Source organism: Setaria italica, chromosome IX, assembly GCF_000263155.2.
Source record: "Setaria italica strain Yugu1 chromosome IX, Setaria_italica_v2.0, whole genome shotgun sequence".
NCBI classification, from domain to species: domain Eukaryota; kingdom Viridiplantae; phylum Streptophyta; class Magnoliopsida; order Poales; family Poaceae; genus Setaria; species Setaria italica.
The window spans coordinates 50,503,938-50,530,641 of record NC_028458.1 but is presented as its reverse complement, the minus strand read 5'-3'; the positions used below and the strand labels follow the sequence as shown (position 1 = coordinate 50,530,641).

General features: G+C 48.7%; 1 protein-coding gene across 1 annotated transcript; it reads right to left on the bottom strand.

The window, feature by feature from the left end:
• Positions 1-11,869: 11,869 nt before the first annotated feature.
• LOC101769341 lies at positions 11,870-13,480 on the bottom strand. The gene is made up of 3 exons (XM_012848716.2): positions 13,178-13,480; positions 12,706-12,883; positions 11,870-12,624 (listed from the first exon to the last, which is right to left on the bottom strand). Exons 2-3 carry the CDS (start codon positions 12,745-12,747, stop codon positions 12,097-12,099), a joined length of 570 nt encoding a protein of 189 aa, XP_012704170.1. The 5' UTR covers positions 12,748-12,883; positions 13,178-13,480; the 3' UTR covers positions 11,870-12,096.
• Between the last annotated feature and the right edge of the window lie 13,224 nt (positions 13,481-26,704).

Genomic DNA, 26,704 nt, shown 5'->3' with positions numbered 1-26,704 from the left:
TTTCTTTTTCTCGCCGAATCGTAACATATAATCATATGGATATTAATATCAGTAAGTTAAAAAAAATAGGGTCCAACAAGTCGCTGGCTTTGTGGTAATAGGAGAAGAGTGTAGGAGAAAAATCAGAGGGCATACAATGTCAAATGTGCTTAGGTGTAAGGATCCAACAAGTCATGGAGATCCTTTCAAAAAAAAAGTGATTTGAGATCCTTTCAAAAAAAAAAGTCATGGAGATATTTTTTTTCCGTGGTAACAGCAATGACGGTGGTTGCAACTTCGTCCATGGCGTCCCGTTCCACGCTTCCAGCCTCCACCAAGGTCGGTGGTGGCCGTGGAATATCCCTCGCATCGGCTGGGGAGGTGCGCCCTGCTGTTGCCGCGCCGTGGTACGTGGACGGACCTTGGAAGGACGCGACGCGCGGCCGGCGGCCGCCGCGTGCTCGCTCTCGCGCGCGTGTAGCACGTGAAATTCCACCGTTTCCGGGCCTTCTTTCTCAACAAGGAGAGACGGCGGAGGTCGGCCGCTAGCAACCATATCGAGCCCAAGCAACTGGTGGATCGAAGTCAGCCAGCTAGTAGGGCCTTGGGACCAGCAGGCAAGGTTGTAACGGGCCATACTGGGCCTACTGGAACAGTATTAGCTCGTAGCGTCGTCGTCATCGTACGGTCGATCTAGCAGCCTAGCAGGCAGGTCGCTGCTCCTCCGTGCTGTTTGTGGATGGGGACCTCGCGCGCTCGTTTTTCTTCCAGCGACCGATCCGTCCGCGGGGTCCCTTCCCGAACCGTCGCGCTCCTCCTTTCCCTTTTCCGCCTGCCAGCCCCTGCCGCACCCGGTAGTTTATTTTCTCCCCTCCGCACGGACCGTGGGCCCACACTGTTCGTCTCCCTACGGCCGAGAGCGAGGGCGGCGATTCCCGAACCGCATCTTCGAATCCGGCGACCTCGGCGGCGGACGGGTTCATCGGTGAGTTATCCAGCATCGGGCATCCATGCATTCTCTTTTCTACGCGATTTTGGTTGCGGATTCGGATGAACTCGCTCGTGGGTTCCCTAGGGTTCCAGCGTTTTTGAAATTTGAGAGAATTTTTTTTTGAGTTGAACAGGTTCTAGGTTGAGCACGAGATTTAGAACAACTCCAAAAATATCTTAAAAAATTCTTCTCCAAAACTATGTATTGGGGTTCTCCTAAATTTTTTTTCCCCTGATCGCTAATAAATAGTCCCCAATATTTCAAACACAGGTCACGTCATCGTATTGGGCCCATCGGAAGGGACGCGCGGGCGTGCGGGAATTAGGATTAGGGTAGGAACACCAACGCTAAAATATACGTGGTGGCACGCTGTTTTTTAGCGTCGCTAAAAAATTGGGGAAGGTTTAGGTGGATTGTTGGAGTTTATTTTTCTCTCTTTTTTCCTTAAAAATGTATTGGGGTAAGATTAGCAACCTCTCGGAGTTGCTTTTATGGGGAGGATTTTATGGGGATAACTTGCTCCTTATTTATGACAGTGGCCCGGTAACAACTACAGGAATTTTAGATTAGATTTAAAGATGTCTAAATCTCGAACACCTGATTAGTAGTTACTTTTATTTCATGAGGAGATAAGATCTCTTTCTAAAGATGGCCATGTTGACCAAAGGTTGGCCCTGTTATCCGTCAAACTATTCGACTAAGGCTCGGGGGTCCTGTGCCACGTGTTCATTGATAAAAAAAGAATTCTGTATTTCAAGGGAAAAGTGATGCAAATTACAGATTGTCTCTCAGCCTGATTCTTCGATTCAACCTAAAGCTCGAAGCCTACTCCATATAAAGTGCAACTTTCGTCGCACTTCCATATAAAATTTAAAGTTGAAGGATACGAGACTGAATTAAATGAGGCTTAAAATTCAAGGTTGAAAGGATACGAGACTGAATTAAATGGACTTGAGCACATGTGCTCAAGTCGCATGGCAGTTTTCGGGTACCTTTGAAGATTCAACCCGATAAAACACCAAAACTAGTCGGTGATATTTACAAAGTACTCGGAACTACTGCATTTGAATAAAAAGTACTCAGGAGCTTGTCTACATACATCTATGAGCCCACCAGAAGGTTTGGATAGTTCTAAATACAGGATTGGACATCGAGACGTATCAAGCATGGAGACCATGACGCACGATAGTGTAGTCTACATGGAAAGATAGCAATTAGTCGAGAATTAGGAAAGCACTCGTTTTAGTAAGAGTAGAACTCCTCTAGTCATATCCAACTACTATTCTTGTAACCAACCGAACTGTAACCCTACCTCCGGCAATATAAGGTGAGGCAGAGACCACCTCCAAAGCAATTTAATCCAACCAACACACAGGACGTAGGATATTACGCAATCTAGCAGCCCGAACCAGTCTAAATCGTGTGTCTGCGTTTACCTTCAAATTCCTGATCTCGACGAGCCCCACTAACCAAAACAGTACCGCGGGCACCCTATTGGTAGGTTGTCGGATCTACAGGAGGAGGGCCTGGGCGGCCACCAAGGCGTCTCCCGGTAGCTGGTTGTCGAAGTCGAGGTGGCGGTGGGTGCGGGAGCCGCACCGATGGGTCGCTGCCTCGACGCGCTTGTTTGCCTCCTCCTGGAAGCGTGCCACCCGACCAACGGCGGAGACCGTTCCACTAGAGACTGAGTGAGGAGTGTTGATGCGCGACGGTGCTGAAGCCGCTGCGTCCGCCGTGGAGCTGGGACAGGTGTCGCCGACTGCGACGATGTTGCCCGTCGGTGGGGTGTTTCTTGCCCCCCCCCCCCCGCTAGTTTCGCCATTCGACTCACTGTGGTGAGCCTGACGACGATCGAAATGGCTCCCCATTGCGTCTACGCGGATGGGAAGCTTCAAATCTCAATGCACCATTATCCCCTTACCTGGCGCGCCAGCTGACAGTGGTCACGCATCGAGAGCGGGGATCTGATGGGATCCCCGTTTAGAGATCCGGCCTGGGGGTTAGTTCGTGCGTAAGGATTTGAGAGGCATTTAGGGGAGTTAGTATATGATTTTGTTAAGAGAGGGTTTTAGACAGGTTCAGGCCGCTCGGAAGCGTAACACTTTACGTCTTATGTGTTGTGTTGTTAGAATTGTCTGTTTCGTTTGTACTAGAGCCGACTTTTTATAGTGAGGCCCTATGGGAGACTGATTGGGGCGAGCCTTACACTTTAATCCATTCCTTTACACTGAGTGTGTGAACACGGTGCCCTAATGGCCGCCCTTCTTGCTATAGTTCCTCTGATGCGCCGTCCATTTGCCCTGATGCTTTCTTGCCTTGGTACGCACGACGTCGGAGCACCCCATCCAAATCCTCTGTATGTTAATCTCACGTTCTACCATCTTACTTTGGTGATCCTTACTTTTGTCGTCCTGAGCCCAGCGTCCTGGGATGGTGAGCACTGAACCTGGCTTCCGGGGGCCTTCTCGGGAGCCCTTCGCTGTTTCCCGAGTCTCTAGTGCAGGGTCCACCCTTGTGACAGAGTTCCCGGGAGGCCTTTTGCTACCTCTCAGGTCCTCAATGTGGGCCAGCTGTCGGTGTTTTAGACCGGCAACCCGCCTAGGGGGTACCCTAGGTGGTCTTTTATGCGGTGAGGGTCGTCGAGAATCAAGAAATCAATGGTGACGCAAGGGACACGATTTAGACAGGTTCGGACCGCTAGTTCGCATAATACCCTACGTCCTGTGTGTTGGTTTGTATTGATCTTGGGGATTGATGATCTAGAGTTCTCCTGAGGGAGGTCCCTGCCCGGCCTTATATACACGGGAGGGCAGGGTTACAAGTCTGAGTCCCAATCGGGTACTATTACAGAGTTCTACTCGGTATTGGCCCGAGTAGTTTTCCATAAACATACAAGACTAGTCCGAGAAGGATATGCCTATCCTTGTTCTGATCTTATCTGAGTACGTCCCTTAGTGGGCCGTCCAAGGCCTACTCGTGGGCCTGGGGAGTATGCCCGACACCCACCTCCTTGGCAGAGGGCGGCCGAGAGCGTGGCAGGGCGTTCTTGACACGAGGGTGGCGCTAGTTGTTGGTGTTTAGACCCGGCAACCTACTGAGGGGATGCCTGAGGTAGTGTTTAGTGCGTGGGGCTCGCCAATATCAGGAACTCGAAGGTGAACTCGAACACACAATTTAGATAGGTTCGGGCTGCTGAAAATGTAATACACTACGTCCTGTGTGTTGATTGTATTGAACTTGTGGGAAGGGGATCCCTACCTCCTCTTATATTACCGAGGTAGTGTTACAGGTCGGTTGTTTATAAGAATACTAGTCGGATTTGACTAATAAGTCCTATTCTAATTGCTACGAGTAATTTTCTAATCCTCAACTAGTTCTTGTCCTCCACGTAGACCACACTGTCCTGCACCGTAATCTCCATGTTTGACACATCTTGCACTGTATCTAGGACTGTCCAAACCTTATGGTAGGCCCGTAGATGTATGGAGGATAGGCCTCCGAGTACTTTTTAATCAAATGTAGCAGTCGAGTACTTTTGTAGATGTCTCCGACTAGTTTGTGGTGGTCTTCGAGTACTCCGTTGTATTGAGTCTTCAAACATACTTGAGTATTGCCATGCGGTTAGAATATGCTCAAGCCTCATTTAACTTGGTCTTGAATCTTCAATCTTAAATTTATATGGAAGTGCGACTTCGTCGCACTCCATATGGAGTAGCCTCCGAACCTTAGGTTGAACCGAAGAATTAGGTTGAGAGTCAATCTGTAATTTTACATCTCTTTTTCCTTAAAACCCAAAAAAATATTTTAGCCGATGGGCACGTGGCACACAGCCCCTGAGCCGTTACACGACTAGTTTGTGTATAAGGGTCAACCACTGGTCAACGTGACCGTTCGCCAACAGTAACCTTAACCCTTCCGAGAAAATTGGAAACTGACGGTCGTGTATGAAATTTTCGAGCGTTTTAAAAATGGAATATTCCCGTTAATCTCGTCACTATTTCAACTGTGCTGCGGTTATAAATAATGGAAAAAATCATCCCTTCCATTTCACCCGAGCCATCTGAAAGACACACTGCAGCCCTAACGACGCCGCTGCCCAATCCTTGAGCCTGAGCACCGCCGTCCCCCACTGCTTAGCGCTCGAGTGCATGCGCAAGAAAATCCTCGTGGTAGCACGAATGGGAAAGAAAGCGACATCCAGCAAGGCAGTGGAGAGCAAGAAGAGGAAGGCAGAGAAAAAGAAGGGATCCAACTTCCATCGCCGAAGTATGGCAAGACAGACCAGACGTCCCCGCCAACACCTGCATACACCTGGAAGAAGTCCGTGTTGAAGGAGGCAGATATCCAGGTGCTAGTGGTAGTCAAGCTTTTTCAAGACCAAGACTTCATCAATTGGAGGGCTGCCTACGCAACCCCTGACCAGTGGAGAACTACACCCATGAAACGGTAATCTTCACGCACTTCATTGATCGCAGTTTAGCTTTGCCCACGTCAGATTTCTTCCGCAGGTTTTTGGATTATTATAAGTTGGAATTGGTTCACCTCAACCCCAACTCGATTCTGCACATTGCAATCTTCGTGCATCTTTGCGAAGCCTTGCTCGGAATTCAGCCGCATTTTCAGTTATTCCGCAAGATATTCAGAGTCAAACCCTAGCCAAGATAAAGCATACCAAAGTAGTCGGGGGCGAGGGGGGGTGCAGGCATTCAAATGCAGGAGAAAGCCAAGGGTTTGTATTTGGATTACAAGCTAATTGACTCCCATTCTGGCTGGAAAAAGAGGTGGTGCTACATTGACAACCACATGAGCCCAGACTACCCAAAGTGACAGGCCACTGACCGATTTGGAATAATCGGTGGTTAGACAAGCCTACCCTTGAAGATAGCCTACAGCTACCTGAGCTCCTAGAGAAGATAACTCCACGCAAAGAGCAAGGGCTGAGCTCCTAGAGAAGATAACTGCACTCAAAGAGCAAGGGGTGGCAGGTCTTCTGAGGATGGCGTGACATGATATTATGAAACCAGTCATCTCGAACTAGATGTACTCTGTCTGGTAGTGATCTTTGGTCCCGAATGTAACTGGCAACACCACCTGACCAAGGGGTACAACGGTGTTGCCTGGGACAATCCCGTAGAACGAAGAGGTCGTCGGGGTGAGCATATCCGTAACATCGAGCCCCATCATTCTCAATGTCTTGGCGAAGAGTATGTTGAGACCGATACCACCACCAATGAGTATTGGTGAGTCTTGAGGCTGCAACTACTGGGTCCAGGACGAGAGGATAGCCTCCTGGATCTGAGAAACTAGTCCACTGATCCTTCCTAGAGAAGGTGATTGGCACCTCAGACCACTTGAGTAATGTAGCTGTTGCTGGTTCAATGGACATGATCTCTCGGAGGGCTAATTCCTGGGACCGCTTTGTAGCAGTAACCGGTGTGCCGCGAAGATCACGTTGACGGTGTTGGACGGGTTCTGAAATTTGCCGTCGTCGCTGTCGTATTCATCTTCTTAGACCTTACCCTTGTCCTTGTTTCCAGAAGATTCTGGCAGATCTTTCATGACTCTGCGCAGATTGTAGCAATCCATCACAGAGTACTTATGATACGAGTGCTATGGGCACTGCTTCTTTAGGAGTTCGCTGAACGGAGTCCTTTCTTGATTCCTGCCACCTTTCTTGGAAGATTGAGACATTACCCCGACAGTATTGTCTGGCTTACTCTTGTGATTCTGACCACCCGAGTAGTTATTTCGGTTGTCGTTATTAGGGCGATCGTTACGGTTCTTGTCGTTGTGTTGGCCATTACTCTGATTGTTGTTGTTCTGGCCTTATTACGACTAGACTCGAACCTCTCGATCTCTTTGTCTTCTTCATCCGCCCAGGCTTGTATCATGATCTTGAGAGACTTGATATCTTTAGGGCGTCTTCTGCTAAAATCTTGGAACATCCGGTGGTCATAGAGACCGTTCTGGAAGTAGTCTATAGCATCACGCTCCGTGATGTCCACGATAGTGGCCTTCTTGTCAAAGAAATGACATAGATAACTGCGCAGGGTCTCGCCTTATTGCTGCTTGACTTGAGACAAGTTGATCCTGTTGCTAGGACGCTGCATTGCCCCTGCGAAGTTGTTTGTGAACGCCATCTTGAGGTCCTTCCACGTGTCGATGGAATTCTTGTCTAGTGACTTAAGCCATTTGAGTAGCCCTTCCTCCATGCAGATGGGAAATAGATGATCTTGGTGTCGTCGTTTCCTCCCGCCGCCTGTAGTGACAACGAGTAGCACCGCAGCCATTGTATTAGATCCTTGTTGTCGTCGTACTTGGTGATACCCGGAGGTTTGAACTTATCGAGTAGAACTGTATTCTGTACTCGTTTTGAAAAGGCGGGGAACCTATCAGAGTCTTCTCCGTGGTACTCGACTTTTTGTTCGCGCTCGCGACGGCACCCTTCAATGATTGTACAGGCGTCGCGGTTGTTGTTGATCTTCTGACGGAGTTCTCATACTGTGCGTTCAGGCTCTGGATAGGGCCCATGGTGACCATGGCCTTCGAAGGTTCCGCCCAACTACTTTATGCCCCGACTAGGCTTAGTCTGGTACTCTCGATTCTGGAACCCTTGTTTTGACTTGGTCGCCTATGGCTACTGCCATGCTAGGATGAAGTGTGTCGAACCGAATGTATCGAGCTTTGTTGATCGAGTTGCCCGTACGCGCGCTCCGCCAGCTGAGCCAGTTGCCTGGTGTACTTGGTTTGTGGCATTGCTCGAGTCATCAGGTCAATGGATGCAATGGTGACAAGACGAGTATGATGTTGACGCGATTGAACTGCTTCAAACGCGTGATCCAAGTTCATGATGGATAGATCAGCTGCAAGACGGCGGCGACGCTCTACCCTTGCGGCGTTTCTTGCTCGCCGTTGAAGCCTTTGAGACGTCATCTGGGTGATGTTCGTCTTGTGGATTCCTTTCTAGTGGATCTTCACCTTCACCTTCTTGTGTAGCAACGATGGTGAGAATTTCCCACTCTGGAGAAAAACTACCCGAACTTGATATAAGGATATCCATGGAGCTGTTTTCTTCATAGATGGGCGACGGAGCGGTTCCGTCCTTGTACGGGAGGGTGTCAAGGTAGGCGACAAGGTGTGACTCATCGTCATTGGCAAGAGCAGGTGGCTTCATGTTGGGCTAGTAGACGAATCTGTTTTGTGGAGTTGATGTGATAACCAGGCCCTGTTGTGGACCTGATAGCAGAGTCTCCTTGTCCGGATCCGAGAAGTAGTTGAGGTTCTCGATCAAATCCGAGTTGAATTGTGATTTGAACAGGGTAGCTTGGTAGACAACACCCGAGATTTGGATCTTGAACGGGAATTGACTTGGATTGTAGACCGAATCGCACAATGGCTTAAGGGCCACTCGTGGGAACCAGTCCGACTAGCGGGAGAAGTCGAGTTGTACTCGGACTCGTCCCCCCAGCCTCTGATTAGGTCAGAAATTGAAATTTCGTCAAATTTTTTGACGAGATCCTCTAGAGCTTGTCGCTGAAGGTTGATGGTGTGATGCTTCTTCTCTAGGGCCAGCGCAATGTGGCGATGGAAGTTTCCAGCGCCGTCTGCGACGCAAACCCAGGAGCCAAAGATGAATGTCGCGACGGCTTTGAACGCGATGACGGGCTTGATGATGACTTGGGCCATCGAGTTCGCTAATGGATTCTCGGCAAGGTGCCCTACTTGGCGTGCCAGCTATCGGTGTTTTAACCCGGCAACCTACCGAGGCGGGTGCCCGAGGTAGTGTTTAGTGCGTGGGGCTCGTCGAGATCAGGAACTCGAACACACGATTTAAACAAGTTCGGGCCGCTGAATAGCGTAATACCGTACATCCTATGTGTTGGTTGTATTGGATTGGATTGAACTTATTTGGAAGGGGTCCCTGCCTCGCCTTATATTGACGCGGGCAGGGTTACAGGTCGGTTGTTTATAGTCGGATTCGACTAGTGAATCCTACTCTAATTGTTACGAGTAGTTTTCTAATCCTCGACTAGTTCTTGTCCTCCACGTATACCACACCGTCCTGCACCGTAGTCTCCATATCTGACACGTCTCGGTGTACAGCTCCTATATTTAAGACTGTCCAAACCTTCTAGTGGACCCATAGATGTATGGACGACACTAGCCGTCGTGGGACGTGACGGGTGAGGCCTTCAATCCCTGAGGCTCTCAGGCGCGTCCCATCAACCGTGATGATGATGTTTTTACGGGACGGAGTGCTTGCTAATGGTCTACCTCGGGTGTCACGTCCTTTCGACGTCAGAATACGCCACCATTTGCTTCGCCTCGAAGGGAGCCTTCCCGGGAAGCCTCCCTGGGTGCGTCCTGCTATTGCCATGTGGACCGCTTGTGAGTCCCACCGAGCAGGCGCGATATTTTCGTGATCCTTCCTTAGCCTCCTTTCCTCAGCCTATCTCCTTATTTGAGCTCCTCAGATAGGGAAGCCCCTTTTAAGCAGGATTGCCCCCACTTCTAAGGGCCTTCTCGGGGACCTTGGCGCTGACACCGGCCCCAGCTACTAGAAATTGCAAGTATTCGGTATTCATTTATTCAGTAGCGTATTCAGTATCCTACTCACTGATTTAGTGCTACTGTAAGTTTGCTCTAATCATTTAGTATACAAATTGCTCTGTCCATTCAATTAATCTTGAATCACTATACATTTTAGCCTCTGAAGCCACAATAGTCTAAACTCTAACCACTATACAAATAGAATCATTGACGTATGCATCTCTGGATAGTAATACTCCATGTCGTCATTGCGTCATGCTGGCCTTGCCTCCTTGTGCTTGACTGTTTGTGGAGCGCCGGACAGGGAGAATCGAAATCGATGAGTGCTGGACCTGGACTGCTGGTCGCTGGAGCCTGGAGGTGGAGGCGTGGAGCGCCTCAAGTCGCCGGCTCGACACCGGCTCCTGCGGCCGCCGTTGGTGAAGAGCGGCAAGGCCGAAGGAAGAGCCATCCAGGGGCCGCTGCTGGCGAAGAATGAGCAGGGACGAGCCGACGAGGTGGAGCGGCCTCCTCTGGCGAAGAGCCAGCAGGGGATAGAGTGATCTACGCCTACAGTCGCCGCCGCCGGCAAAGTCCCTATTCCAGATGCGTCGCCGCCCACAATTTCCCTCTGTGAGAAAAGGCCAGCCTTTCCGTTTATATCCCTGGCTAGATAAGGTTCCACTGAATCGACAGGGGTAACATGTGTAAAAATCAAAACCAGCCCGGTTTGCATGGAACCGCCCGGTTCACCGGTTTCGTTAAATGGAAGTGCTAGCGCCCGGACATCTGATAATTTTGTTTTATCGGACGCTCCATCGCAACATTGAAAAATAACTATCGAAACATCAAAAATCAACACTTGCAACATCGAGGATTGCAACACCTTTACGTGCATGAAACATCCCGAATTGCTTCGTGCAACAGTCAAAACAGCCACATTGCAACAACCAAAAAACATCTCTTACAACATTGCAACAACGAAAGAAGAAGAGACGAAACAAAGAAAACAACTATATGCAACATCATGAACAAGTTGGTGCAACACCCGATTGCTGGCAAGTCAGACTGTTGCAAAATAGATGAAACATCAAAGCCACCGTTGCAACATCCAAAAATAACTATTGCAACACCATGAGGTACCTATTGCAACATTCATATCCACGACAACCAGCTTGCCGCCGAAGGTCGTCCACCATGGCTGCCGCCCGATCCTTCCCCGCTCGGATCTCGCCGGGGTCGGGGAGAGGGCCACCGGATCCGGGGCGTTGGGTGCTCCCGGTTGGTTGAGGACGCTGGAGTTGGGGGAGGGGCGCCGCCAGGGTGGGGGACGAGGTTCCCGGAGTGGAGGAGCGTGCCGCCGTCGGGGTGGACGAGGAGGACGCCGTGGTGGGGGAGGCGCCGCCGTTGGGGTGGGGGACGAGGCCACCGGGGTGCGGGACGAGCCTGCCGGGGTTGGGGAGCGTGCCGCCGCCGGGATGGATGAGGAATACGTCGGGATGGAAGGTTGAAGTAAAAAAGGGATGGGGAAGAAAAAAATAGTAGCGCTTGCAACATCCAAGAATCCCTACTGCAACATCGTGAGATACCTATTGCAACATGGCCGCCGTCCGATCCTTCCCGACTCGGATCTCGCCGGGGTCGGGAAGAGGGCCACCGGATCCGAGGGCGTTGGGCGCCCCCGGGGGAGGGGTGCTCCCGGGGTGGGCGAGGAGGACGCCGGGGTGGGGACGAGGTTGCCGGGGTAGGGGAGCGTGCCGCCGCCGGGGTGGGCGAGGAGGATGCCCGATTGGGGGAGCGGGTGGGGGACGAGGCCGCCGGGTGGGGGAGCGTGCCACCGCCGGGGTGGACGAGGAGGACGCCGGGGTGGAAGGTTGAAGAAGAAAGGTCACGGGAGTGGGATGGGGAAGAAAAAGAAGGGTGGAAATGGATAGATAGGAAGTGCCAGATATTTTTGGAGCGGAACCTCCAACGCGTCCGGACGCTCGTAACGTAGCATTACCGTTCGTTAAGGGTGCGTTTGGTTTTGGGACCATGCGGGTTGGGTTGGAGCCAACCCAGTTTTCTGGGTTGGAGTGAACCCAGTTCTTGTTTGGTTGCAGGGATGGGTTGGACCCAGTTTTTTGTTTGATTATGGGATAAAGTGGGTTGGAGTGGTTCCATCTCTTGTTTGGTTGGAGGATGAGGGTTTCACAATGAATAAGCTCACCTTCTTGGTGAGATTACCCTAGCTGCCATAATTCATCAACAATATAGACATCAACCTGCTACTGCTCACATTCTAGCACTGTTATTCTCTTGTGAAAAATTGCCGTTAATATTAAACCATGGTACTGCTTAATTTAAAAAGAAGAAAGATATTCCAAATGATGGATGAAAATAACAACATATACCAAGTTCAAGCCTTACATACATACACCAAAAGTTCATCAGTCTTGAGCAACGTCAATGGCCAGTGATAGCCTTACATATACCAAGTTCAAGGCAATACAATATCAGCCATCAAGTTGAAGCTTACATAATATAAATTCAGAACTTAGACACTAATTCATGATCAAGTTTTAACAAAAGAAACATCCTACTCATTGAAATCACTCTTACATTCCAGGGAACTTCTCAGCGATGAACATTGTGACCCAATTTAACTTGTGCTCGAATGGCAAGTTATAGAAAGCTTTGCCAATGTGAGGATTGCTCACCAAATGAGCATAGTAGAAGGATATGTGTGCTGAATTAAAACCAGGAAGTTGGTTCAAGACATCAAATAGGTCAGGTGGCAGCTCATTATCAGGTTTAGCTACCATTTTTATGGCAGCGGCAAGGTTCTCACCTACACTTTTGAAGGCGGCAACCAGCCCATCCTCCTCCATTTCAGCTATCTTGGACTTCTTACTAGGTCTACTAGCAGAAGACGTTGCCCCTTGAGTGGTATGCCCCTCACTTGGACCATGCCCAGTAACCTCATCCCCCTCTTCTTGACTTTCACCCTCATCATCCTCTCTACCTAGAGGTGCACTTGAGTCTTTTGCAAAATTTCCAGTAGCCATTGTATTGCCAAATATTGCCGTCATCTCTCTATAGTGCAAGAGGGGCTTGTTCAAGTACTCAGCATCAGACTTGTGATCCTAGACAAGATGGAAAAATATGTTAATATAATCTAACACTTGTGAATGAATCAAGAACTAAGCAAAAGACAGTAAGGTTACCTGGACATGGCCGTTGTAGTGCTCCTCATCTAGTGTAATCATGCAGTTTTCTTCATCAAAGAGGGCACCACTCAACTTCTTCAATCTATTTATCTTTGCATACCTTTTCTGCCATGTTTTCAAATGATTCTTAACTTGCTCACCAGTGATCCTTGTGGTGAACTTCTCATTGATAACCCTAGCACAACCATTAAAAAGGTGCTTCTTAAATCCCTTTGATGTCTTCAAACCAGCAGCCACCAAATCATTGACAACAACATGTATGCAGCAGTAGCACAAGTTACAATCTTGGTCCTCTTATCCATCTACAATACAACAATAAAAGAAACACTTGTTCTTAGAGGCAATTGAACCAGGATGTCATGCTACTGGACTATTTATTCAATTCAATCCATAATACTATCAACCAGTACCATTCAACTCAATTCAATAAATATGAACCAACATAAATATGGTGGTGCACGGTTTCAACCTTTGAGAGAAGGAGACGCGGCGCCGGCGGATGGTACGGGCGGCGACGCTTGGCAGATCCGGCGCTTGGCTCCGGTGGCGAAGCTTCACAGGGGCGGCAGCAAGCTAGGGGCGCGGCGCGTCGGTCAGGGGCGGCGTCGGTCAGGGGGCCGCCCACCACGGACGGCGTCGGTCAGGGGGCCGGCCACCACGGACGGCGTCGGTCAGGGGGCCGCCCACCACGACGGCAGCGGACGGCGCCGGTCACGGGCCGCCGCCCGCCACGGACGGCAGCGGACGGCGCCGGTCACGGGCCGCCGCCCGCCACGGACGGCAGCGGACGGCGCCGGTCACGGGCCGCCGCCCGCCACGGACGGCAGCGGACGGCGCCGGTCACGGGCCGCCGCCCGCCACGGACTCTAGGGGATTGGCTCCGGTCTGGGGCGGAGCCGCATCGGAGGGGCGGCGGCCCGTGTCCGCTTCGGACTTAGCTTGGGGCGGTGCCGGAAGGGGACGGGGGTTCGGCGGCGGAAGGGGTCTGGGGCGCGGCGGCTGAACAGGTCGGGGGCGTATCTGAGGGGTCGCGGAGCGGATGAGTCCCCGGTTGTGGATTTCAGGTTCGGCGGCGGCTGAGGACGTCTCTGCGCGGCTACGGACGTCACGGGCGCAGCGGACGTTTCGGATGGAGGTGGATCTCAAGGGCGGCGACGGTCAGGGGCGGCGGAGGGCTGGGCATCCCGATTTTCAGGGGCGGCGGCGGCGAGATCAAGGGAGAAGGTGAGGGGAACAGCGGGCGGTGGATGGGGGCTGGCGCGGCGTATGCTACGGGCGGCGGCGAAGGTGGGTGAGGCGGCGGATGGGGGCTCCGGCGGAGGAGGTCAGGGCGGCGGGGTTGGAGCCGGGCGGTGCTGGCGTTGGGCTCGGGGGTGAGAGGAGGTGCGGTGAGAGGAGACGCGTGAGAAGATCTGGGTCGAAATGATCCGTTGGTTTTGGAGGAATCCCTTGGACCCGGATCTAATGGGAATATTCCCATGTGGGTTCGACCCAACCCAGTTCTCTTTTGAACCAAACGTGGGACGAAGGAGGTCCGACCCGTTCCGACCCGTTCCGACCCAGTAACCAAACACACGGTAAAATCTCCGGTCGTCCGGTTTTTTGCGGTTCGCTTGCGTGGATGGTGTTTTAAGTCCAACCGCCGGTCCGGTCCGGTTCTAATAATAACTAGGCCATCGAATGCCGCTGAGAGTGAGACTGTGAGAGAGCAGTAACCTCGCGTCTGCGCGAAACTGTGAGCTCCACCAGGGCTTGGGCCTTGGGCATCGGTTGTACGTAGGCCGGAGGCCACGGCCACGAGCAGAAGAGCCTGTGGCAATTGATAGCTGTCAGAGATGCGTGCTAGTACTACGGAACGACGATCACCAAGGCTGCCGAGCAGTGAAAAAAATAGTACCCAGATCGCAAAGTCAATCGATCACATTCACATCAGGAACAGCCTCCCCGTCCCCGGGTGCCCACTCCACTCGCCTGCCCGACAGCGCGACACGGCGCCACGCCGCCATGCTCTCCGCGCCGCACGAACGAGAGGTGTCGTGAGAACCGGCGAAAATCACCTCGGGTGCCCTGCACCCCCCGCGTTCCCTTGCTCCTGGCCCGTACCCATTTGGCGCCGAATCGTGCCCCCGGGGGTCGGGGCCGGCCGGGACGCAGACGTAGACGCTCGCCTTTGGATTCTTCCAAAGCCGCTGATGGGATCGTGGCGAGCACACTGCACACCCGTCCGGCTTTGCCCAAAGCTGCCTCACATAGGCCGGCCTCGCATGATTTCTAGCGTTTGTTGCTCTCCTTTTCGCCGGTTTTTCGGAGCCGCGTACAGCGTCCAATCTCCAATAGGGCCTCTTTCTAGAGCCAGGATGAGGATGGTCTCGGCGAGAAGCAAAAAATAAGGGGAGCAGGAGAAGAATTCGTCGGACGATCTCCATGAGATTCCACGACAGGACGGAAAGCTCGCTTCTTTAATTCGCGTCGGAGCTGGACAAGATTCCCCCAATCATTTCGATGCGTTCTTCCCCCTTCCCCCCACACGGCCGTGTTTTGTGACCTTATCGCTTCCCGTGACGCCTTCTTTTGTAGCTTAGCGACCGGCACGTTGCTAACCAAAATAAATTCATTAATAGTCTGCCAGCTAATAATATGCTACGTCCGTGCTTATCAGCATATGTTATCCATGATCTGACGATCTGTTCTCCAGACATTTGGCATGTGAAGGATGCTGCTCAGATACTACATGCTACGCAGTCAAACTTGCCGGCGAAATTACAGGGGAGCTCAGAGCTGGGAGCCAAACCACACATGGATGACGCGGTGTGGCAGCCGACGCTTCGCAAGTGCCGTGCAGATTGCGCACCGGCACAATCGCGTTCTAACAAAAGAGACCTGCTTCCCGTATCCCGTTCTACGTGTGCAGCTTTCGGACCAAGCTGCGCAGACGCTGTGCAGCTTTGGAAACCAGAAGAGAGATCGGTGCCGAAAGAGGATTCGTTGTTGTGTAGCTTTGGAAGCTGGACACCGTCTCCAGCAATCATCGTATGGTCTCCGAGGTGCGTGCTCCGTTTGGGGGGAAAGCTTGGATTGGCAGTACTACGCATGGGAACCAGGAAGAAGAGCTGAAGAGGCATAGGCATACCCCTGGTACAGACGTACAGTACAGAGATGCTTGCACTACGCGGCAACCGGCAACAATTAAAAGGATGCTGCACAAAACCCAATCCGCTCCGTTTCCGGAATAAAGATCTTGGCCACATGAGCGAGAGAAAGAGCCTCTCAAGAAATGATGTTTCGAGTACACGGCCCCGTCGCCGAATCGACAAGCAAAAGTACAAAGGCGAAGGCGCAAAGCAAAAAAATCACTTCAAAGACAAAGGTGGGGGCAAAGGATCGATGCTAAATCCGCATTTTTGTTTCTGTCCACTACGTGTTGCGCTTGCGCCTTTCGCGTGAAGCACAATTAGTACTTGCGGTCACTTGACAGAATCTTTATTTTAAATGTAACGTCACTTGTCACATGTAGCGGCACACATAATTAGCGAGAAAGGCACGACGCCCGCGAACATTCTTCAGCTTGTTTTAAGTTTTGGGATCCCTTTTGAGTTTCTCTGTTCCTCAAGAAATTGTCACACGGACGATGTATATTACCTACTCCTGTAATAAAGCTAATGCAATGCATAAAAGCGATTATATGCACTGATTTCAGCTGTGTTTGGATGCTTAAATTTCTCAACTACACGCTTCACGACTCTAATACTACTTTAGGAGTACTATACTACGGAGTAGCACGTGGTACTGTACGGGGGCCACTAATGTCCCAAAGTCAATACAGAGCATTAGCAATTCCTGCAGCGTTTTAATGAACTGATGTGATACAGTGGTACTGCTATTGCCAAACTTTAGTCATTAGGTGCATCTCACAGTATCTGTGAAAAATACTACTCTCTCCGCCACGTACGTTCAGACTTGTTTACAGTAAAATCTTTTTAATTTAATTATGAATAACTAAATAATTATAAACACTAATAATATAAAAATGATGTCAACAGATTTATCATAAAATAAACTATAAAAATATATAACTTTTTTATTTAAAATAAATAATTTTTAGAGATATCGTTGTCAAGTTAAAATGATTTGATTTTGGAAAAACCTAAATGTAGTTATACCCTGTGCGGGCAGAGTATATGAAATTTAGGCACATCATCTTACTATGTGAAATTTCATGAGTCTTTTTAGCAGTTAAGAATTCATATGATTCTTATAGGAACTTCATAGTTTAATCTCACAATATTTATAAAAAAATTAAACCGACGAAGAAGAGATACGATAAGAGAAGGCTAAGGAGATCGGACTAGTTTTGCATGGCAAGGGTGAGTCTAGTACTGTAACACTCCAGGTGTTAATTCAGTACATTAACCCTTGATCATGGCATAATCATATTTATCATGGTAGATTGTAATGCATATATTTCTTGTGATAATAACACTCCAGGTGTTAATTCTGTACATTAACCCTTGATCATGGCATAATCACATTTATCATGGTAGATTGTAATGCATTTATTTCTTGTGATAATAAAACATGATTCTTAAAACTTACTCCCTCCGTCCCAAATTATAGGTCGTTTTGAGTTTATTAGATTCATAGACTTTGTTATGCACTTAGATATACACTATATCTAGATGCATAATAATATCTATGTATCTAGAAAAGTCAAAACGACCAATAATTTGGAACGGAGGGAGTATAGAACAATTAAAGGGAAACAACATGGAAGTTGTAGTTCAAGTGACAAATTATACTCTGATCATGATGTAATTGTGTAATTCCCAAGTTTGCTTAGTTAATCTTGTAATCCAAGTTTAAACCTTACGCTGCATGTTTCAAACTTGCCCAAAATTCCGGGATATTATCTGTCAAATGAAATATCCTTTGAGCTCACAACCTTTATGAAACCTGTAGCCCGATGTACCACTCCAATCTTTAGTAAGGGTTCATGGTTGGTTGTGGTTTGAAATTTGACGAAATTTAGCATGTTTGGGACTGGTTTTTTTTGTACGGTTGAGCCCTGCACTGCATGCCGCCGTGACCTGCTTGCCTGCTTTTTGCTATGCTCTCGCTCGACGTCGTGGACCGCCAGGACTAGCCGCCCGGGATGCACGCCACGCGTCGCCCATCCGCCGCCGGCGAGCATCGCTGCGCCCACGCACCGGCGACCACGCTGCATGGCCTCCTTGCAGTCAACCCGCTGGGACGGCTCGCCGTACCGTGCCCACGCTCTGCCCATGCCGCCAGCATCACATCGCCACTGCTCGCCCGTCCTCGACACTGCTCGCGCTGTCCTTGGCCACTGCTCGACCTTGCATGGACGCCAACACCTCAGCCTTATCCTCTCCTAGAATCCCACTACGCCGGTCTCGCTTTCTCCCTCTCTCTTCCTTTCTTCTTCTTGCTCCAGACGTGCACGAACCGTGCCGAGCTATGCAGTTGTGCCGGCCAAATTCGTCCGCACCACCCCACCACAACCAAAACGCCTCCACACGAAACTCCACCACCTCCTAGACTCCACCCTCCACCACTCCTTGCAGAGCTCCAACCACTTCTCCACCTGGAATTTCAAATCTCGCGGCCTCCATTCCCACCGCCGCTCCAAGCTTCGCCCGCACGCTGACGACCACTCTCCGGCCATCATCTTCGACAACCAACCGCACAAACCGAGCCATGATGATCCCCTAGTGCTGCAGCGCTCATCACCTCCCTTTCTCCGCCGCTGTGGCTGTCGGTGTGGCGCGCCGCCCGTTCGCCCATGCCGTCGCTCGCCGCTGGCCATGTTCTGGCTGGCGTCTGGTAGGGGAAAGTGGGGTTACACGTGCGCCGCAGAGTGCTAGTCACGCTGGCGCCGCTCCCCTCGCCGACGAGGAACCGCCGGTCAAAGTCGGCAGGAACCGGCCATGACTTGGCCTGGGTCAAGTTGACCTCGGGCCCCACTTGTCTGCCTACCTTTGTTTTGGGGTTGAGTAGGTAGATCACAGTAGAAATAGAACTGAGCCGAAGTGTATATTAGTATTATTTGTAAATCCGAGGTGAAACTTTGAAAATCCATATAAAATCATAGAAAAAAAGGTAAAAATGAAAAATAAATTTTGTTGGGTTCCTGATACTCCATTCTACCCCCTCCATCCCAAAAAGTACGCAAGTCTAGCATTCTTCACACGGATCAATGAACATGTAAAATGACGCATGTGCCCCTACAAAAGGAAAGCCAGGTCATTTTTTTTTATTTCTCAAGTGCTGGAAGCCTGGAACCATCTTGGTGGTCCACGGACCAGCGTACATGGCTTATAGCCACCATAGCTAAAATTTCTATGGGCACCCCGCACCCTACCGCTTTTGATTTTTTTTTTATATATTCATGCATCGATAGGTCCCAAATTTAGTTGGAGTTGCATCCTTTTTGGGACAAGTTTTAAATGCTAGAGTTGCATCCTTTCGGGGACGGAGGGAGTACCTAGGAAAAATACGTTTTCTTGTGAAATATGTGTTTCTGTTGCTCATTAAAATGCATCATGTTAAATCTCCTTAATTTCGAATAAATAGCTCTAGTGCTCATACAATCCCGCTAAATTCACAGTAACATAGTATAGGGTTGATAACTATTATGTGAAGTTTTTAGCACCAAATTACTGACAGATATTTAGTTATAATTTATTCTTTATATCTGTAGTTTTGCAATGTTTGATTTTTTAATAAATTCTGCGGTAGTCCAATAATGATGAAAATTTTACAGTGATCTATATGTATGTAAAGTAAACTCCTATAAATATTTCATGACCAAATAACAGAGTATAATGCTAGAACAATTATTCTTGTTGTAAACTAGTTTAATTTATTGAAAATACTTGCCTTTGAAATTGGGAGCTAATAAATTATTTTTTCACTCCTTATCAGTAGCATGTTTGTCCCTAAAAAGTTTGCTAGCAGAATCTCTATGGTTGCTTGTATATGTCATTTATTTGGCCTCTAGCATGTTATTGCTATAGTTTCACTCATAAACAAGTTTTACCTAGATCTTGCTGCCATCATGACATGCTAATCACTTGTTTAGAACCTGGTATTCATGCAATGCTGCCACCAAAGTCATTGAAATACTATTGGCTTAGTTTGATAATTGTATATCTCACATGAAAACTCAATTAGCTAGGATTCAGTAGAAGTAGAGTGATTTACTATCACTCATGAGATACAGGCCCTTGATACTTATGGCAAAAGTTACATGAGAATGAATTGCTGAGGAATGAAAAATGGAGACCAGGCGAAGACCGGGCGGAGATGAGTTGGTTAATGATATGAGATGGATCAAAGGTGAGCCTCCGCGTGTGTCGGTTAAGGCCTGAATCGTTGTTGGCTGTGTTGATCAAGTTTGAACAGCACTAATCACATGCTGGGAGTAGAAGGTAGTCGAAACCAGTAAACCTACGTACCTTAGTGTGTAAAAAGAGCTTGAGCTTGATCCTGACTTCAGCATCGAGTACTAGTCTATAACTCATGTCTGACCCGTCGAGGTATCGGTGAGGGCTAGTACTTGAGGGTTGTGGGGCGGTTCAAATGTTAGCGTTCGCTAAGAGAACAGTTGCCATGCGCTACTCGACGCGGTATGCGTATGTGGTGTGATTAGGTTTACCTTGCAAGAGATAAAATCGGATCGATTCGCCGTACCTCTCGGATAAGAGAACCTTGATCACTTAATCACACGTAGTAAAGAAGTGGAATGAGAATGATGATGACATGTTATATGTTGATGATATCCTTTGTTGATTAATCTTGTATACCATGCTTACTCTAGATGTTTATGCAAACCTAGTTGGTACTTGCTTTTAAACTTGAGCTAAAATATTAAAATTAAGGATCTACTTGTAGTAAATTCCTTTTGGCAAAATGAAATCCAGCAAACCAGAAGCCTTGCATACTAGGAGTCGGCTAAGTATATACCATAGTCGGGTAAGTTTTGCTTAGTATTAGTATACTCAGGGTTGTCATTGTGACCCCTTTTTCAGGATGTGTTGCTTCTCTATGATGTCATATCGGTAGGCTCGATGTGATGTCCTCCGTTCGTCGTCGTTACCGCTTTAGAGTTCGTTGATCGACTTTTATTTTTCAAACTTCACTTCCATTGTACCTTTAAAATATATGTAATATTCATGTATTTGAACCATTTTTGTAAACTTTTGCATCATCCTTATGTTGTATCTTTTATTTTGATGAAAAATCTGGCATGTTTGTACTATCTGTGCTCACCTTCACGTGAGACTACCGGTGTTTGTTCGATCAGTATACTGGGGAATGCAGGCTCTCAAATTAAACCATTAAGTTAATGAGCCGGATGTGTTCAAATGATAGCCATTACACTTAATTAGAGTTTAAATTTAGTGGTTCTATCACAAGTGCTGGCACAACATTGCCAGACAGTGCAAGCAGCAACAAATGGCACGATGGCTATACGAGTGGTGACTGACAGTGTTTGACTTGGTGTGTAACAATGTAACATGATCGTGCAGGGGTGGAGCCAGCGTGGGGGGCTGGGGATAGCAGAAAAATACAATACTATAACCCTGGGAGGTCATAGTCAAGGAGAACAAAAACAACTCGGCCAGTTGGATTGGGACATCAACACGGCCACCCCACTCAACTCAGACGCAACACCCGACCAGTTGGATTGGGACATCAACACGGCGGTACCACTCAACTTAGAACCTACAAATGACTCATTGGATTGAGACATCAACACAGCCATACCACTGAACTCAAAGAAGCGTCACATGCCAGAGCAAACCACAAACCCCACCGGAGAAAACGACCGAGCACCAAAGGCGACCGCCGCTATGCGTGACCGACTGCAGCGAGGTCACAAAGAAACCAAAAGCGCTCCATCTCATCCAACAATTCCCACCCGCACATCGCAGGGTGAACTCCAAGACGCAGGCAAGGATACGGAGTGCAAAGGAAGGGGGAGAAAGAAGAAGAATGACCACGGTGAACTCCACATGAACCCATCACCGCCGAATGACCAAGGTGTTGATGCTCGTTATTTGACACACTTTTACTACCATTCGAATAGTATTTTCATGCATATTCTTATACTAACCCACCACTTGGCACCTGAAATAACCCCATATTCGCATATGCGTTGTGTTTTGGACCATATTGCGAAATCACAGGAAATACGACATAAATGAAGGGTTTTCTACAAGTTGAATTTGGACCTGGACTTTGGACAACACAAGAAGTCTACACGAGAAAGACGAGGACCAACGGAGACCAATAAAGGGTAGGCCGATAGCCCCAGGACCCATAGGCCGATCAACCTGGACCAATTCACCATCCAAATACATCCACATTCAATGAACCATCATTCCAGATAACTTAGAGGCAAAGTATGTGGTGATTTGGCAAGTCAATCTCGAGGTTAAGCTAAGGGAAACCCAAGATTGGAAGGTTAGAAGGCCCGCAGAAGCAGTAGATCTTGCATGAAGCACATCTCCCTTGTCCGGACTCCGATTGTAGCGAATTTGGTATCTAAATTGCATGCTCAAAAAGGTCTACAACTTTTGTATAGAAAGTTTTGGCGTTTGAGAGTGGAAAGGTGGCGAAATCGACTAGGCCGATTGGCCCGACGGGTCTAGGCTCATCGACCTGGCCCATTTCTGGCCCCGATCGACGTGCCCTTCGCCCCACAACACCTCTGGACTATAAATATGCCCAATTTTCATCAGCACCTCTGTGTTCATGCTCTTAAACTGCCTGCGATGATAGGGGGGATCGTGACGGGGTCTGCTTCTGTGTAAGGTGTGGGGTTTTGGGAGGTCGATTGGAGGTAGTAGTTTAAAGATTGCTTTGGATGAGATGCATGATGTGCTTGCTCGTTGGCTGGAACTACAACTAGAAGATGATAGGCTATTGCTACCCTTGGTGGTGTTATCATATATATCTCTGGATGTGATCTATCTTTACTCACGATATTCATCTTTACATCAAGGTTACCCTTTATATGCAATCTATGCTTCATGCTAGGATTAGATCTGTTGAGGTACATAGAAAATCCTAGTCAGTTCGTTGCCGATCCATGGGTTGATAAACCTTGGATGGAATACTCTAAGGGAAAAGCTACGATGATCCTTACGCTTGCGGTTCACAAATTGGCGTGCTAATTGTCGTCAACTTAAGGGCACCACCGCCACATGGATGAACTCCCAGCAAAGTGGAGAGATCAGAATAGGACCCCGAAAGCGATGCCTTTTAAGGAGGAAAAAAGACGCCAAACGCGACGCCGTCGCCTGCCCAAGTCCTGAGCAAGATTTTCACTTGGGAGACCTACCAAGGGGAATGGTGACGCCTCAACAACGCCCTCAAGAGGGAATACAGTGTTCGAAAATGTCGTCACTGTCAACCTAGCTAGAAGCTAGGCACGTCTTTCGCCAAAAAAGTCTTTATCCCCTTGCCGCTGTAGTTCCATCACCTTTCTGATCCACCAACATAACTACATCCAGGTCGCGCCCTCTTCGTGGCAGACCGTTGTCGCCATGCATCCATGGTTGCCGCGCCCGTCATCTGTCACTGGAGATGACCTACGGGTGTCCCCGCTCTCTCCAGATGCCACGCGCATGTTGCAAGCGTCCCTGCCACACACACCGCGAGCAACCACAGCGAGCACGTTGTGGGCGTCCCTACCGCATACGCTACCGGAGTTGCAACCGCCTTCTAGAAACAAAGGTGGCCGCGCACACGCACCACCCCGTCACCATGGGTGAACCATATGCATCACGCTAATGCCATCTTCACCACCGAGGCACCAACCGTACCTCTGTACCGCTGTTGACGCCCTTCGTGCGTGCCGGCCGCCATCCGCTCCCGCCCGCATCCGCCACGCGGGCCTCCTTGTGCCGAGCCACTGCTGTGCAGCCTGCACCCGCTCGGCCGCCTCCTCGCCTGCGAGCGACGGCCGCCTCTTCCCTCCGCGCCTGCGCCATTAGCGCACCCCCAGATCTGACCGCCTCCCACATAGCTCCCTTCCTCCACACCTGCTTCCCTGCCTCTCCACTCCATCGGTCGCTGTTGTCCTGGATCCGGCCGTCCTCAGCCAACACCACGCTAGATCTGCTAGCCGTCGCAACCTCCACTGGGAAAGATGGCCCTGCTGCCGCTATCCTCGAAGCTTGCTGGGCTTTCGGCCAGCTTGTCCAGCGGTAGCACAGGCAGGTAACGGAGCCTAGGAGTGTGGCGGCGGCAGGTGTGGCGGTCGCCGCCCGAGCCACCCATCACGGACGACACTGGACCTAGGGAAAGTTACCTTGAACGTTCTTCCATAAAAATTTTAGCCATGGATAACCAGGAGGAGGAAAAGGAAGAAGAAGAGTAAGGAGCTTCCTTCAAGTTATGGATTTGTCATTGTGATCGGGTGATGATGGCGTGTCGATATGCTGTTCATTGGTGGTGGTGCGACATGAAGACTGAGGCGGTGGTGTGTTTGCTTGCAGAGTGGTGATGTTTACGCACCTCGACGTGTGTGGTTGTTGTGCATCAGAGATTAGAAAAAGTAATGTTGTGTATCGTGGCTCGTGTTGATGTCTCAATCCAACTAGTATATTATTGGTGTGTTGGAATGTTCGGTTTAGAACAACAACTTTTCTATTTTGATAGTAAAATTAACTATTTTGATAGTAAAATATAATTTTCTCGGCATGCTGTTTAATTTGTGGATGTTTATTATTTTCTCAATTCTCTTTCTCTTTTTTGGCAAAATGGACGTTTTGGTCCCTCAACTTTGCTCCGAGGGTCAAGTTCGTCCCTCAACTTTGAAATCGGCCAATCTAGTTCCTCAATTTTTATTTTTAGTCAAACTAATCCTTGTGTTGATGTGGGGTTTTCATTTTAGCATGAGTGCAATACGAAAAGTCCTTTTTGCCCTTAGCTCCTTCTTCCCCTTCTCAATTTCTGTCGTTAAGTACAATAATAGTATGATTCAAATCAAGTACGAGCACATAAATATTTATGCATATTTACTGAGAAAGTATGAATACAAATATGGAGCATGTATATTATACTACGAGTATGTGAGCACATGCTGATTTTAGAGTATATGTACGTATATATACCAAAAGAACTAGTATGAGTAGATAGGTGTTTGAGTACACAAATTGTTCTTATTAAATTTGTACGAGCACATGCATGACTTTAAAGAGTATCAGTATATATATTTTTAAAAAGCATATTATGTGTTAGTTAATAAATATATTTTTTTCATGTACATATCAAGGGAATATGAGCACTTTTAGCCTACATGAGATAAGGGTAAAAGGAAATTTTCACATTAGTCTCATGGCAACAAAGTGCACCATACCAACACAAAGAATGGCGACAAAGTGCATCATACTAGTACAAAGCACAAAGACGAGCTTGACCAAAATGAAAATTGAAAGACCAAATTAGGGGTGTTTGGCTTCACGAGGCTAAAGTTTAGCCCTATCACATCTGATATTTAGATACTAATTAGAAGTATTAAACATAGTCTAATTACAACTAATTACACAGATGGAATCTCATTCGTGAGACGAATCTATTAAGCCTAATTAGTCCATGATTTGACAATGTGGTGCTATAGTAACTATTTGCTAATGATGGATTAATTAGGCTTAATAGATTCGTCTCACGAATTAATATAGGAGTTCTGCAATTAGTTTTATAATTAGTTCATGTTACTTCTTCTAAGTAGCATCCGAACATCCGTGGCCCGGTATCAAACACAGGATGAATTTAACACTCGGTTAAGGGGTGTTTGGATACCCTGTACTAAACTTTAGCACCTGTCACATCGTATGTTCGAATGCTAATTAGGAGGACTAAACATAGTTTAATTACAAAACTAATTGTATAGATGGAGTCTAATTCGTGTAAATCTATTAAGGCTAATTAATCCATCATTAGCAAATGGTTACTGTAGCACAACATTGTTAAATCATGGACTAATTAGGCTTAATAGATTCGTCTCGCGAATTAGACTCCATCTGTGCAATTAGTTTTGTAATTAAACTATATTTAATACTCTAATTAGTATCAAACATTCGATGTGACAGGTGCTAAATTTCAGTACGGGCTGTCCAAACGCCCCCCTAAGTTTTTCTATCTGCAACGGCGGCGGCTACGAACTGCATGTTCGATTAATGAATTTCTTCATCTGTCTCCGAAGCATCAATCACATCACATCGGCGATCAATCACATCCTGTCCGACCCGTCAATTACCCCCGAACTCGCTGTGTCCGGATAACCAGAAAACCCCAAATCCGTGACAAAACCGCGGACAACACGAGGCCGCACGGATCACGGGGCAGAGCGGGGGACCCAGTAGTGTACGCACACTGCAGGCTCGGGAGGGCTCGCCTCGCGTGGCAATAATGAGACGGCCCGATGGATGGGAATCATGGGATGCGTTGCCTGCCGCCGTGCCGCGGGGGAGGGGCAGCACGCCAGTACACGAGTAGTAGGGCCTTAGTTCTCAATTTGAGAGTGGCAAAATTGACATTTTACTATGAATGCGTAACTGTAGCGTTTCCTTTGTGGGACGGAGGGCAGTACGCTTCTCTTTTGCTACTTGATCATACGGGCCTTGATCATGGGGGCGGCCCCGTTGCGATTCATGTCCAGATCTTGGCACCATGCCAGCCTTTCACGTTGTAATACATGACCTGTGCTTAAGAAGCGAGGTTCCTTTTTTCTAGCGGACCATCAACTGAAGTGCCACGGGGTAGCCCCAGCTTGCCCTGTGCCGGTTGCCATGATGCAGACCATCGTGTCCAGTGGATTTCACCTCCGGCACGACTCTACCTCACACTAGGTGCTCTTGCGGTACGAGATAAAATGCTACCTGACGAATATCTATCATCTTGTGACAGCGAAAACGTACTGGACTCACGATCACTACAACCATGGTCTTCAGCGTGCTGACATAGA